At 35.8% G+C, this 16,682-nt stretch overlaps 1 protein-coding gene and 1 pseudogene across 1 annotated transcript; both read right to left on the bottom strand.

Annotated features, from left to right (window-relative positions):
• Positions 1–2,169: 2,169 nt before the first annotated feature.
• On the bottom strand, positions 2,170–4,199 carry LOC134263908 (ATP-dependent DNA helicase RecQ-like; annotated as a pseudogene).
• Positions 4,200–9,861: 5,662 nt separating this feature from the next.
• On the bottom strand, positions 9,862–11,055 carry LOC134263909 (uncharacterized). Its single transcript, XM_062746267.1, has one exon. It carries the CDS (start codon positions 11,053–11,055, stop codon positions 9,862–9,864), a length of 1,194 nt encoding a protein of 397 aa, XP_062602251.1.
• Positions 11,056–16,682: the final 5,627 nt, after the last annotated feature.

The raw sequence follows: 16,682 nt of genomic DNA on the forward strand, positions 1-16,682 counted from the left end.
TCTCAATACTGGTAGTCTAAGTGTTGAACCTAAACGTTCGAAGCGCCGCCTATATATTAAAACAAAGGGGAAAATCCGACAAATATCATTCATTGGACAGAATGGACATCCATATCCAATCCTTTGTCATGGAGACCAACTTAGTGTTGAAAGAATGGTAGAGGCAAAGCTGTCAATGGCCTTCAGTGACGATGAAGCAGATCAGCTTACTGGACTCGTCCCAAGACCACAAGGATTTCATAAGAGATGCATAGTACTTCAGGATTCAATGAACAAGTTGTTTAGTGGGAGCACGGTGGGGGATAAGGGTTCTCTGTTTCATATCAAGAACAAATTTGGCTTCCGTACATGAAGAAAAAAATCTCTGACTGTGTTAATTCTGTTGTGGATTTCTTTAATTTGTTACAGAAGGAAGTGTTTGCATGATTGTATGTAACATTCTGAACATTGATAACATTGATTTGAACACTTATGTTATACCTGAGGATGAAACTGAAAGACGGGAAATGTTCAAAGACATCTGTAAAAATGTTGTCTGACTCGTTTGGCCACAGATAGATAAAAAGTCTATCCAGCAGGCTGCAGAGGGCGATGTAGTACAAGATTCAGACTCTGATGATGACCCTCAATACGTTGATGACACCATCCTGTACTGGAATAATCAGACACAAGATGAGTTGGAGGAGACCTTGCCCTACTACGATGAAGATTCTGATGATGCTTTTGGTATGATTCAAACATGATATGCAAATTATTCATTTATTTACTTACATTTTACATGAAAAATTAAAATTTGTGTGTATATTTTCTCTATCTTAAAATGGATTTACTTTTGATTTTAGATTTACCTGAAGTAGTAGACTAAAACAGGAGTGATTCTGTGTTCCAGTATAGTTGTTGCATGCTGTGGCGTGGTCTCCTGTACATGGTACAGACAAATGCAGAACGACACAACAATGGGGAACAACTCATATCTGACTGAAGGCTAGATATGGTGAATTTCTGGAACTACAACCATAATAAATATCTCATTTTGGGCCACAGACTCTTAGCAGGTAATTAAGATAATAAATGTCTAAGTTACCATGAAATAAAACATTTCACAGAAAGAAAGTTAAAATTTGTGTTTTACACTTGCAAATTATCCGTCAGATATAAATGGAATGTACCAGCAAGAATTAGGAGTGAAGTAGTGTGGAACAGTACAGCAAATCTATTGGGGAAAACCAGGTCATAATATTGCCTTGGATCTGGTTAATGAATTCCTGAATAATGAATTTAAGGGTAGGCATCCTGTAAAAAAGAAGTAATCCTTATTTAAAATCTTGTAAAGATATTTTACAGTGCACCTTATATATATTTTTATACTTATAGCTAACCTAAAAAACTCTCATGGGCAATACACAGAAACACAGGTCTCAAGATGTAGTAAAATTGTTGTTGAGTGTTGGAAAAGCCATTGAGGATATCTTCCAGGTTAATGTCATCCAAGACTACATTCCTCCTCAGACGGATCTTCAAAAGCAAAGTTAAAGAAATTCATTGAAGAGTATGGAGTGGAAGAGTTGTTTGTTGACAAAGGAGATGAAAGACATCACTATGGATTTAAAGATTTCAGACATAATACTGGTTTACCGGGAAAAAAGCCGAAAGTTTCCCCAGTTACAACACAGGGAATAAGCATCGAGGAAGTAGCCTCATCAGTATTGGAGCTAATCCTGCCCGAATTAAGACAGACCATCAAGTCCATTATTACTGAGAGGCAAGACACTAGCCTGACATCGGCACAGCCACAAGATGAAGCTACACCAGGACACTCTGGACTTCCAACAAGTACAGTGGCCGCAGGCGACGAATCTGATCAACAGATTGATGTTGTAATCAACCCAAAACAGACAGTGGCAAAAGAAGGTAATCATTTGCCTTCATTGTCTATAATAATACTGGTAAATCAGTAAAAAAAAAACAGAAAAATTAAGTGCCAGGTTAAACAAATATGTTAAAGCATTGAAAAATGAAGAATTCCTATATAATTAATTAAATATAATGAATATAAATGTCTACCTGTCTTTCTTAATGATTCTTGTTTTTGACCGTCTTCATCCTGCATGGACAAGCTTCTTGGCACAGATACCAACAACTATACTGGGAACACACATTCCGTACAGTTCAGTTTACAAAGTGATTGTGATATAGGAGAGTATCCAATGAAATGAGACAGAATACAGTCCCTAAACACTTTGTCCTGCACTTGTCCATTAATCCACATAACTCCTTCATTTCATCTGAAGCATGAAGTAATGATCCAGGGGTCACAAAATACATGGCCTTTGCCTTGCGTTCATCTCGCCCTGCCCTACCCCTACCCACCTCCTGCCAATAGTCCATTACAGAGTTACATGCACCCCGGTGAATGACAAGGTCAATGTCAGGGATGTTAATCACCATACCAAAGGCGATGGTGCAGACTGCAAGTCGTATTACACTCCCTGGCTTGGAAATCTCATCCAGTATGTACTCAAGATCCTTGGAGGCCATTCCAGCATGATACAAAGCAATATGGCTGTTGCGCTGCACTTTTCTTTGTTGAAAATAGGCACCATCTTTTGAATGGCCCAATATATCTAGGTAAAGGCGGCCACCATGACTCAAGCTCCTACAATTTTGAAGAGTATAAATGCTTAAAAACATAAATTAAAGAATGACCCCAAACTTTTTGATCCTACAAATGACTTTGATTATACATCTTGCTACAGGACTTATTAATATTTTACCTGACATATACTAAAGTCTTCCTGGCTTTGATACCATATTCTTTTATGTCATCAAATAGCCACCCAAGCTCTTCAAAATGTCTTTTGACCTTTTGTACTAAAGGTAAATGTTAGGTCTGTTGATTTTAAAGATTAAGCTATAAACATCATAGCAAAAGATTTAAAAAGAGCACATTGAAAGTACAAGAATAATATGGCTATAAAATTTTAGTTGTGATCATTTGCTGCATTACACATAAGAACATTTACCTGTCAGGAGATGCAGTGTACATCTTAAGACCGGGTAGATGAATTCCTCTGGTTATGTGCTTCAGAATCAGGGGTGTGCAGGTTGCAGTAAGCATAAGAAATGGAGTCTTCGGGAAATGTGATCGAAGCTCTCCAAGCCTCGCAAATGTGGGTCGAAAAGTATCACCCCATCAACATTTAAATAAATGTTCTCATATCAGATTTGTGTATTTTTAATTTAAGATATTCTATATAGAAGGGTAGGAATGTATGTTATATTGTTAACGTTAGATATGTACCGGTAATGGGAAAATATAGAGAAGGATCCAGCAAAGTATAAAGAAGACCGTTAAACTATGCAATGTATGATAAATAACAAAAATCAGAAAACTCGTCAAATTTGCACCATTACGGAGATGCGATGGAATTGTAGCCCTCTCCAGAAAACATCAGATAAAAATAATCGGAGAGGGCTACATTATTGCAGCTAGGCGCTGAGTATGCTTCAGGAGAGATAAAATGTCCTCTACCAGCATTTTGCGGAGCAGCACCTGTGTATTATGAAGTTTAATGGAGACATATATTACAGTCTTTGTTAGAAATGTGAGGTTTAGGAGCTAAGCAGCATTTTTACATAAGCTGGCGTCAATCAAGCACTACAGTACTTATTTAAAATTTCCTCACAGCACGAAGCAGTTGACTTAGCACTAAAATTAATTGGTGGGCTCTACTTTTCAGGTGTCCCTTAAATGCCTACAAAATACCCCAGGAAGCTAGAAGACTTGGAGATATCAAGTAGCAGTTGTACTGTTCAATACCTGATGGATGCATTATTACGTATTGACTATTGAAAGAATTTTTTCGAAAGCATTTCAACAGCCAATTGCACCGAAACTGTTGGTCTATTTAATGAGTGATTTTGACAGACGCTGACATAGATAAATAGGACATGGACTTTCAGTTGCTTATTTAATTAAAGGGTACAGTTTGTCAATGAATACCTCAAGACTAATTTTAAACAGAGTTTTGAATGCATGTTTCGACAAAGGTGCTCATGTTCCATGTGTTACATTTGATGGATAGTTTTCGCAATTGAAAGATGTTGACAACGGAGGTAAACCTCTTACTCTTTTCGCTCTTCAAAGAGAGTTCTGGAACAAAGTAAACAGAACTAGATATCATTGAGATGGTGGCCATCTCAAAGGGCCCCGCCTTCAACAATGAACTTGAAAATGTAAGATAGTTTAAAAGGGTTTATTTTGAAGAGGAACACTTGGGTAATACAGTAAAAGTCATTTGGTACGACTTCACGGATATTGTGAATTTACAGATATATATAGAAGTTATGTTGTATCCCCAGTTATATAAATTTACTGGAATTAAAGGGAAAAAATTATGCACCACAAAAAGATTTTAAACAGAAAGGCTAATTCTGACCATGACCTAGAAATTTCGACCAAGGTCACTGCATATCCATTGACCAGTGGAACTCTGTGGGTGAAGTATGAGCCAGGTTGGGCCAAGGAGAGAGAAGATATGCTCCCGACAAGGATTTTTCATAAAATTCTGCTATGACCTTGACCTTTGACCTAGAAACATGGTTCAAGGTCACTGCACATTGGCTACCCAAAGGCACTCTGTGGGTGAAGTATGAGCCAGATTGGGCCAAAGAGAGAGAAGATATGCTCCCGACAAGGATTTTTCATAAAATTCTGCTATGACCTTGACCTTTGAGAGTTAAAGTAGTTTAAAAGGGTTTATTTTGAGGAGGAACACTTGTGTAATACAGTAAAAGTCATTTGGTACGACTTTACGGATATTGTGAATTTACAGATATATATAGAAGTTATGTTGTATCCCCAGTTATATAAATTTACTGGAATTAAAGGGAAAAAATTATGCACCACACAAAGATTTTAAACAGAGAGGCTAATTCTGACCATGACCTAGAAACTTCGACCAAGGTAACTGCATATCCATTGACCAGTGGAACTCTGTGGGTGAAGTATGAGCCAGGTTGGGCCAAGGAGAGAGAAGATATGCTCCTGACAAGGATTTTTCATAAAATTCTGCTATGACCTTGACCTTTGACCTAGAAACATGGTTCAAGGTCACTGCACATTGGTTACCCAAAGGCACTCTGTGGGTGAAGTATGAGCAGGATTGGGCCAAAGAGAGAGAAGATATGCTCCCGACAAGGATTTTTCATAAAATTCTGCTATGACCTTGACCTTTGACCTAGAAACATGGTTCAAGGTCACTGCACACCAGTTACCCAAAGGCACTCTGTGGGTGAAGTATGAGCCAGATTGGGCCAAAGAGAGAGAAGATATGCTCCCGACAAGGATTTTTCATAAAATTCTGCTATGACCTTGACCTTTGACCTAGAAACATGGTTCAAGGTCACTGCACACCAGTTACCCAAAGGCACTCTGTGGGTGAAGTAGGAGCCAGATTGGGCCAAAGAGAGAGAAGATATGCTCTGGACAAGGATTTTTCATAAAATTCTGCTATGACCTTGACCTTTGACCTAGAAACATGGTTCGAGGTCAGTGCACATTGGTTACCCAAAGGCACTCTGTGGGTGAAGTATGAGCCAGATTGGGCCAAGGAGAGAGCAGAAATGCTCTGGACAAGAGATCTCGGACGGACAGACGGACAGCCGGACGGACGGACGGACAGACTGATCACTATAGGGCGCCCGCCAAGCGGGGCCCTAATGAATAAAAAGGTCATTCTGGAAAATGTAATCTCAATGTAAGGGGAATTTGAATATGCAGCGTAATGAATGTTTGCCTGAGACAGATTCTTGTGACGAGAAAGTTGAAGAATTTATCCTCTCTTTGTACGCCTTCCTGGATTTTTCAAAGGAAGGAGCAGAAGAATGTCGAAACTAAAAACGACCAAGCTGTAGATGAAGTGATTGAAGACATCTTATACTTTACAAGTGAGGGAAACTGGAATGAAGTTGTTGATGAAATAAGTTGAGATGGACACCTCCACCTCCACACCTCTTGGAAAACTTTCCCGGATCCGCGTCGGACCCCTCATGTTATGGATTCTACCATTCTAACGTCAAATTTAACAAGTTCATCGCGATCATTTCTTTGTTCATAAATTGAGTAAACTGCATACAAGAGTAATAGACGACTTTCACATTCCTCAATAATATGTTGTAAGCGGCCCGTGTCAAAGGTCAATCGGCGTAAAGTCTTTAACCTAAGCGGCCTTATTGCTAAAACAATACTGCGCGGGTATAATTTCGACTTGTTTATTTATCGAATTACTGTATTTTGAGCCATTTTACGTATACACAATTTGATAGAGACTTACACTATGGATCCTGGAGATCAGATTTACACCCTGCAAGAATTCCAAACGTGGAAAACAGAAAATTTGAAGGCCTATTTAACCAAGAGGGGTCTGTCTAAAGAAGGTACTAAAGAAGAACTTGTAGCTCTTTGTTTTTCTGCTTCCAAGTTAAATCCACCTATTATTCCAACAGCTCGTGATATTTTAGAACATAATGCTAAGTGCTATGAAAGTACTTTATCTGCTTGTGGAATCCAAGACCCCCTGAAAACATACGAAGGATGGATGGACGAGAAGAGTGCAATAGATAAGTGGCCACCGACATTTTTGTCTGACATTACTCAGTTTTTATTAAAGCATGGAGATGTCTCCCTTACAAATTCACTTCTCAAAGATTACAAGGTTGGCAAAGCATATGAATATTTTACAAGTGGCTGGCTCCAAGAAGTTTTTTATTACCGTTTGACAAGCGAAAAGAAATGCATCTTAAGAGCAAAGTGCACCCCCTCCCAACGAATTCGAGATGATTTACATGGCTGCTGGGCAGCAATTTCGGAAGAGGATGGTGAGGTTTTGGGAGCCTACTGTACATGTACTGCAGGGTATGAAAATTTACATTTCAGTTGACTAATTATGTAATGGTCAAATTTGATTTAATAAGATAAAGTGTGTCATACATGTTTTAAATTATATGTTTGACATTGATCAATATTGTAGATTGGGGCAAACATGCAACCATGTTGCTGCATTACTTTTTCGCATCGAGGCTGCTAATCAGTATGGGCAGACATCATGTACTATGGCCAGATGTGGTTGGGTGCAGCCAAAGGTGATGAAAGATTTGGAGCCACAGAAAATATCAGCCTTATGTACCAGCCTGAAGAAATCTTCTCGAGCTAAATATGGTATATCATTTAAACTATGATTTCATAACATACTTCCATATAGTTGTTTACTTAAATATTCTGTAGTACCGGGGTATTATACAGTGTCCTTGAAATACATAAATTTTTTTAAATTTCTTTAGATGTTTTTTTTTTCATTTCATATACAACAAAAACACTAATGAAAGGCTAAATATATATCTTTTTTGAAAGAGATTATGAATCAATTTTGTGTTTATATATAATTTAATTTTATAGCTAAAAGCAGACCACTAGTGGCCACTGAAAAGAAAAAATACAACCCTCTTGAAATTGAGGAGTCCAACACCGCCATACTTGACAGTTTGAGCATTGCACTTCGTGGTGTTGTCCCCGAGGCCTGTTTATTCACAGGTAAACTATAACTAATCTAACATTATGGACTCTTTATAACAGGGGATTGAGACATATCATAAGTCTGAGTACAGTTGACACCTGAGAGCCCTTGTGCCAAAGGGCAACAACCCTACTCGGACCTGATAATTAGTGATGGTCCCCTTCTGAACAGTCCATGATTGTTTTATTATTATAAAGAATCTTATATTAAGATAGCATAAAATTAGAAAACATTAGTCAAATCATGTTTTCTTCTATCGACTGCTCCAATTCCATACTTTCAAAGTATCTTCAATATAACTTTGTCCTCACTGTTAAAATTAATTGTTTACCAATCCGTAAACAAATTTAATTATGTAATTATAAATATGAGTCATCTTGTTTATGACACCTATTTTAAACTTAGTGAAGACAACAGAGTTGTCATACTGATTGCTCGCTTGAGCTATTTTATTGTCATTTGAAGGGAGGCAACACAGGTGTCACCCTGCAGAGCATGAATAAGACTTTACAAATTGTCTCCTCAAATTTGACAACCTTTAAACCAATTAGCATGACTGTATAATTCTGAAATGTATTATTACTAATTAATTAATAAATATCTATATAAGTTATATAACATAGTTATAAAATTTGTAAGATGGAAATACTGTAAAAATGTTTTCACATGTAATGATGTTCACTGACTAGTCTGGCACATTACTATGTTGCTTATCGATACTTTCCCGTGAGATGTTTCCTGGTTTGCCCAGTTTGTTGGCTTGGTACATCATATAATATACAACATATCTAGTTTGACAAGACGTGGATAAATTTTACACCAGTCAAAGACTTATTATGATTAGTTTTGTTTATTTACTTCAAGGTTTACCTCGGACTGGTGATGTTCCAACTTCAGCTCAGGAAGCAGAGGGAGCCGTAGGATCAAACGAAGAAGATACAGGCCATGAAGACCTTTCTGTTATTGATAAATTTGATTTATCAACCATATCAAAGTCTTATGGTTCTCAAAATACTTGTTATGAATTTTTAAATTTTTTACCAAAAATTGATGATTATGAAATTTCAACTATTGAGAAATTTATTGTTGGACAACATGAAAATGAAAATTGGCACCGCTTGCGTAAAGGACGGATAACTGCTTCTAAATTTTATCAAGTATATACAAAAGTGAACTCTGTTCTGGATGGTCGTAGAAAAGATGTACAAGTAGATTGTTCTTCACTTACCAAGTCTATCATGTGCTATACAAAGATTAATCCCAATATCAAATCTTTAAAATATGGTAGAGAAACTGAGCCATTAGCAATCTGTTCTTATTTAAATACTTATAAAAAACAACATGTCAATGTGTCATCAAGAAAGTGTGGTCTGTTTATAGACAAGAGAAATATTTTTCTTAGTGCTACACCAGATTTACTGGTTTCTTGTTCATGTTGTGGAGATGGTCTTCTTGAAGTTAAGTGTCCTCTTGTACCGGAGTGTAAAAAATGTAAATCTTTTTGTGTTTGTCATCTTCCAGAATATGTAAAAATTTGTAATGATGGTTTTTGTGTTAAAAAAAATCATGCATATTTTACCCAGATTCAGGGTCAGCTCGGCATAACAGGTCGCAATTGGTGTGATTTATATACACATGTATACACAAAAAATGGCCCATTACAATGTAGAATCAAATTTGATCAGGATGCATATTCAAAATTTTTGTTACCAAATTTAGTTATATTTTTCACTGATTACATTGTACCTGAACTATTACAAGGTAAACTTAATGAATGTCAAGAGAATACAAGATACAAGATACAAGATTTTATTAATCCAATTTGGGCCCCCGGAGGAGCAAAAAGATTTACAAATAGAAGGAGGAGGATCCAAATGATAGAACAAAGAACCTATGGATGTTGATGTGGGTACAAGTAACAGTTCTCGATATTTTTGTCCAGTGTGTAGAAACATCATAAAAGAAACAGGGTCTATTACATCCTATAGTGACAGAAGCATTGCTTGTGATGAATGCAATTTGTGGTTTCATTTTAAGTGTGTAGATGTAACACAAACAGTACTATAACAGAAAGATAAGTGGTTTTGTTCGAAATGTTCAACATCCAAGTAAATTACGAGTATTTATTGACGGAGAAAAACTGTTTATTCATAGGGAGTGTTAAATATTATTTCATTGTTAGTTTGATTGTTTGTTGTTTAATTCATTAAAAAATGTTACTGTGAATTGAAAAAATGTTTTACTTGTTCTTGTAGGTGCTATACAAAAAAGAAAATTTTGGAATAATTTATTTGTATTTAGGTAAGGGAGGATACAAGTTGCAAATGACAGCAACAGTTTTAATTATATCATCTAAATGCTGAAATAAAGTAGCAGGGACTTCATGCTTCAGAATTCTGAAATACTTCATTCTGCGAATGGCTTGCTCAACATATATACGCCTGTTTGCTATTTGCTTTGTTTGCTGTACTTCGTCAGCTGACATTTGGCAAGCTCCTCTACGTCCTGGTGGAACCATCAAATTGGCATGAAGAAGGGTAACCTCTTCTTTGATTTGGAATCCTCTGTCAGCCATGATGACATCATAGGGTTCAATCAAACTGTAGAAACCAGATCTATTTGTGATGTATTTATCGCTGGTTCTACCTCCCCAGCAGTCTGATATAAAATTAATCATCCCGGATGGGTTGATGCTGATCAGAAACCTAGCAGTATGATGGTGTTTATAATCCGACCACGTTTTTGTCTGCACCTCTAGATTTTGCGGTTTCTCTAAAAATACCTCAGTACAGTCAATGATATGGCGCACAGATGAATATTTTTTGCTTCTGAAGGATGGTGGTAGATTTTCACGCACTACTTCTTTGGATGGATTGAACACCAAGGTTCCAAGAAATTTGGATAGAATCTTGATCCATGTGGTGAAGATTTTTGAGATATGTGGAGCACTGATATTGAATCTTGTAGCCAAGTCTTCATTCAAAAGACCTAATCTTAATTTCATAAGAGTCAATGCCATCTCCTCTTTTAATGACAGAAATCTTCGTGGCCCTGACTTCTTTAAAACCTTGTGTTTAAGGGTGTGGAACACATGCTTAGGACCTCTCCAGTACTTGGTTTTCTTTATCTTTGGCTCAATAACCTTGTAGATGGTGTGAAAAGCACTTAACGAAGGCAAACCAGTATGGAATCTTACAGATTTGTTACTTTTTAAGACTGTGTCTGTAATGGAAAGTGGTTTTTGCTTTAGCTTCTTTTGCTTTATTAACTCAATTTGGAGTTCATTGATTTTTGATTTGAGTGCTGAAATCTCTTTTGATTTTTCAATACATTTGATACAAGGATTTGCATAGTCATGATCAAGTTTGCACACATAAACAGGGTCATCTTGGCTTTCAGATATTTTCCTTTTTTTGGGTGTTTCTTTATTTAATTCTCTTTTAGTTGGAGGTAAGCGACCCTTGGAGACAATAGATGACATATGCCCCAGATTTATGGTGGGATAAGGATGAAGCAGTGAGGGTGCACCATCAACAAAATGCTTAGAACAAACTCGCGAATTGTCATTTGGTGACAAGATGTTCTTCCCATCTGTTGAGGTCCTGTTTATGTTCTTTCTCCATACAGACCGTGCATGGGGATCGCGAAGTTCAGTTGGAAAGGGAAATAACTGAAAGGGTGGTGAGCATATGCACCTTGATGTGCCAAAATTGCAAGAGTGCATTTCGCAAAACTGTTCTCGCCATCTTTTCAAATGATATCCACTGCTGTTGCAGTCTTTGACACAACAAACTCTCTGGGTCATAATGTTTAAAAACAAACCAAAAATAATTGGAACTCCTAAACTGAAAATTAGAAACTCAACAAAATTTTGCAACATACCCATCACCAAATGCTGAAATTTAAAACAAAATCATAAAGATTTTTCAATATTTTTTGACAATGAAAAATTTAAAGAATGTAATTAACATCTTCACTGAAAGTTAGGGGAGAACAGTCCAAGAGCCACTCTGCATTGTATATTTGTTTAAACATGTTAAACAAGGTATCTTAAATTTGAATTAAATTTTCTTCTTTAATCATTCTGTCTTAAGACTTACTAATCAAATTTAATAATTATAGCAACTAGTGCTAATTGTAACGGGAACCGTTACAGATGTTCCCCAAACGCTCCCCAACTCCCTTTTGGTGCCATATTCCCTGTAAGCTTCATTAAATAAGACAAACTCTGTGCATTTTTGACTTTCACAACGTTTTCCCAGAAGGATACCAATTATATTCAATTTTTAGCATTGCACCCAAGCGCATGTGAATGCATGTGCGTTATGACCATATCATCTTGTCTACACTATTTGTATATTTTAATATACATGTACTATATATTAAAGCATTCAGTCCAAAAGTAATAAAAATCACTCATTCAAGTGTATTTTTAAATATACTCGTTTCAAATGCACGCACGTGCGTGCACGTGCATGATGATCATACCTTCTTGTAGGAGTCCCTTACATCTATCTATGTTGTAAATCCCATCCTATTTGGTTGAAAAACAAGGGAGTTATAGCCATTTAAAGTTTCAGCCAATCAGATTGCAGCACACGTGCATGCGCGTTATTTCATGATTTTTTTTTTAAAATCATTTTGTAGGATATCCTAATGCATGACCATATTTTAAATTTCAAAGAATTTCGTCAAAAAACAAAGGAGAAGTAGCCATTTAAAGTTTCAGCCAATCAGATTGCAGCACACGTGCATGCGCGTGATTTCATGATTTTTTTTTCTATATCATTTTGTAGGATATCCTAATGCATGACTATATTTTAATTTTCAAAGAATTACATCAAAAAACAAAGGAGATATTGCCATTTAAAGTTTCAGCCAATCAGCTTGCAGCATGCGCACATGCGCAAGCTTTCATGAAAATTCTTATATATCGTGCGGTAGATCTTCAAAATGTAGGACTATGTTCAAAGTTTCAAAGGATTATGACAAGAAACAAGAAAGATATTGAGACTTTAGTTTCAGCCAATCAGAGCGAAGCGCACGTGCATGCGCGTGAGATCTTGCTATTTTGACCATGCTACCTTGTCTATACTACTAATGTATCCTTACATTATGAGTTTCAAAAGAATTCATCAAAAAATAGAAAAGTTACGGCAATATCCATTATATTGGTCATTTCACGTGTTGCACGTGCGCGCTCTTGCAAGCACGTGCGCGCAAAATGACCTTCGTTCGGCAACTCTACATAACATGCCTACTGACCCTAAAAAGGTTTCACCTAAGTCGGATGTGTAGTTTACAAGATCACTCGTGGACAAAATTTTCCCAGGAAGAAGAAAAATAATAAGAACTAGACACGATCTCGTTGCGAGCAACGAGTGGGTCTTCCGTCCGATTCTTGATAAGATGAGATAAGATTTTGATTGAGATTTTCATTCTAAAATAATGATAAAGATTGTGAAGAAGAACGATTTTGCCTCCATAATCTGAAAACAGACATTGAACATTCCGACTTAAAAATTCGACTTTTGGCCCCTCACAGCACCTAATATTAGGGATCAGCCCTTTTTCTTCATATCATCTTAAAGCTCTCAGAATTTTGAACACTTTTTGTTCAACAAATATTCAGAGATTTTCTTTCGTTTCCGAGTTATTTGAAAAAGAAATATTTAGGGGCCAACCCTTCAACTCCTAAATGGGAACATTAAGCGAAAATGAAAGGTTGCATATTGTTCAGAACATTATTTTGAACATCTTTTGTTCAATATTACTTATCAAAATATTTCCCACTTTTGAGATATAGAGCGTCACAGATTTAGCATTTTGGCCCCTTAAGGCCCCTTATTATGCCTCATACGACATTCAAAACATAATATACAGTTTTAGATTGTTGAGATAAACATTTTTGCTTCAGTAATGTAAAACAAAATGTTGACTGCTTAAGAGTTATTGATTAAAGACTTTTGGCCCCTCTCGGCCCTTAATTTGAGTGCCTAGCCCCTTTTTCTTGATCTCATCTTAAAGCTCTCAGGATTTTGAACACTTTTTGTTCAACTACTATTCAGAGATTCTCTTTCGTTTTCGAGTTATTTAAAAAAGAAATATTTAGGGGCCAACCCTTCAACTCCTTAATGGGGACGTTTTGCCGAAAATAAAAAATCGCATATTGTTAGGAACATTATTTTGAACATTTTTTGTTCAATATTACTTATCAAAATATTTCCGACTTTTGAAATATAAAGCGTCAAAGATTTAGCATACTGGCCCCTTATGGCCTCTTATTATGCATCATACGACATTAAAATCAAAATATATAGTTGTAGATTGTTGAGATAAACATTTTTGCTTCAGTAATGTATAACAAAATATTGACTGCTAAAGAGTTATTGATTAAAGAATTTTGGCCCCTCTCGGCCCTTAATTTGAGTGCCCAGCCCCTTTTTCTTGATCTCATCTTAAAGCTCCCAGGATTTTGAACACTTTTTGTTCAACTACTATTCATAGATTCTCTTTCGTTTTCGAGTTATTTGCAAAAGAAATAATTAGGGGCCAACCCTTCAACTCCTTAAAGGTGACGTATAGCGATAAATTAAAGGTTGCATATTGTTCTAAACATTATTTTGAACATCTTTTGTTTAATATCACTTATCAAAATATTTCCCATTTTTGAGATATAAAGCGTCAAAGATTTAGCATTCTGGCCCCTTGTGGCCCCTAATAATGTAACATACGACATTAAAATTATAATATATAGTTGTATATTGTTCATCTTAACATTTTTGCTTGTGTAATGTATAACAAAATATTGACTGTTTAAGAGTTATCGAAAAAAGACTTTTGGCCCCTCTTGGCCCCTAATGTGATGAGTCAGCACTTTTTTCTTGATGTCATATTAAAGATCTTGTCATTCTGCACAAATTTTGTTCAGTATATTTTAACAAAATAATTATACTTTAAAAGATATGATGCAAAATGTCTCAAAAAATCCGTCATGTTTCGTGTCCTAGATTTCGACCCCTACCGAGCTTCCATACTAAGCACTTCGGGAAGATTTGAAAGTATAGGTGCAAAACTACAATATGTTGTCTATTAGTCCTGAAAATGACAGCATTCTAGCTTTTGTCGTTTTTGAGTTTTTGTCCGGACAAAATGGTCACTAAAATTCGATTAAAGGGCGATAACTTCCGACCGGAAGTGAATTTTCGAAAAATAAAAAATATGAATAAGGTTTAGTTCATGATACTTCATTCCTAAAAATTTCAAGTCAATCGACTCAAGCATCTCTGAGAAATCGTCTGCACAAAATGTGTAAAGAAATAAAAGTGAAAAAGAAACAATAGAATAATAGAAGGGTCTTCCGCTGGAGACGGAAGACCCTAATAATAATAATAAGAAACAGAGTAAAAACAATATGTTCCCCAACTTCGTTTGGGGAACATAATAAGAATAATAATAATAAGAAACAGAGTAAAATCAATATGTTCCCCAACTTCGTTTGGGGAACATAATTACTTATAATTACATGATTAAGACATCTCTTTTTGTGTTTGTTTGGTTTTGTGTGTGTGTGTGTGTGTGCGTTTTGTTTTTGTTTTTTGTTATACCCTGCTTGAAAAGCAGGAGGTCTATATAGTAATTGGTATATCCGTCTGTACATCCGCCTGTTACACTTTGGGGTACCCATGCATCTCTTATCCGCATCATACCACTGAATGAAATTTGATGAGACTTTCACAGAATCTTAATTACATATTGCCATTGTGCACCTCCTATTTTACTTTTTGATCTGACACATTATTTTGGGTTTCCCGCAGCAAAACATGGACACTACCATTATATTCTTAAGGGAGGCAGGGGGGTATCATTTAGTGAGCTCATTGCTCACAGTACCTCTAGTTTGTTTTTGTTGTTTTTTTTTGACACTTAAATTTTATCTTAGATATACATCTACATGTACAATATTATGTATAATACTAAATGAGGCACTGCAGGCAGTTGGGATTGCTGTCCATAACTGCATACAGTGTTCTACCTATGAGATGTATGTCTCTTGGTTTTAATAAAATCTTATATCTACTGTAGTATAGATCATTAGATCTAAAATACCGCAATTATATATGATATATCCGTTGAAAAAACAAAACAAAACATTTTTTGTAGGATGAAACAAAGTAATATCAATAATTAAGGCTATGATTAAAAATATTTTTCTGTATGAAACGGTATTCATTGATTTTAAAGACTAGTTTATAATGTCTCTCTTCATGAGTGTTTACATAGGGAGAAACGCTATGCGACTATATTAATGTCCGATTCGCACGAATTTTAAATGAAAGTAATGGTAATTTATTATTATTTAATAATTTCAATAATAAAGAATTTTGATTTTCTTACGTGTATGGATTTTTACTACAGAATAAAAACAAAATACGTCAGATTGAACGACCCTCTGGACTGATGTGTTACATGTAGCCATCTTGTTTCTACTGACGCGATGGCATGTTTACGCCGATTGACCTTTGACCTAAAATGGCGACGGTAATGTGAAAGTCGACTATTATTGATGTAGTTTATTAAAGTTATGTTGAAACCCGCATTTTTTAATTTTCTAATATCTTGAAGAATTGTTATTTTTGTGTGGTGTGGTGTTCTAGAAAACATTTCCAGCAAGAATTATGCTCTGTCTAATTTAAATGTACCTTAACTTCGTTGCCTGTTTTGAACAAACTGTTCTGCACAGGAAAAACAATTTGCATATGAATTTTTTTCCTAACATAATCTTGAAAATTATACAAACTATTGTTGTTTTTGTCACAAAAAATGATCTTTCAATTAAAATTCTTGTTGTTGTCTATGTGACGAGTTTCTCCAATTTGCAATTTGGCACTTATTCGTCAATAAAATAAACCATATATCCTCATCTGTATCAATCCAAGTTCGCAAAGCATGTGGTTTTATTTCAATATAATTTGTGTTTGATTTGAACATCTAAATAAGAATGTGTCACCTAAATAGAAAAATAAATGTTTCACCGAAAGATTGGGTTTTGGTGCTGATTCTAATGCCAGAATCATAAAATATATCGTAATGTTTACTGACCTCCGT

This window comes from Saccostrea cucullata, unplaced genomic scaffold (genome assembly GCF_032062105.1).
Source record: "Saccostrea cucullata isolate Sc308-1 unplaced genomic scaffold, CSIRO_AGI_Scuc_v1 ctg11209, whole genome shotgun sequence".
Taxonomy (NCBI): domain Eukaryota; kingdom Metazoa; phylum Mollusca; class Bivalvia; order Ostreida; family Ostreidae; genus Saccostrea; species Saccostrea cuccullata.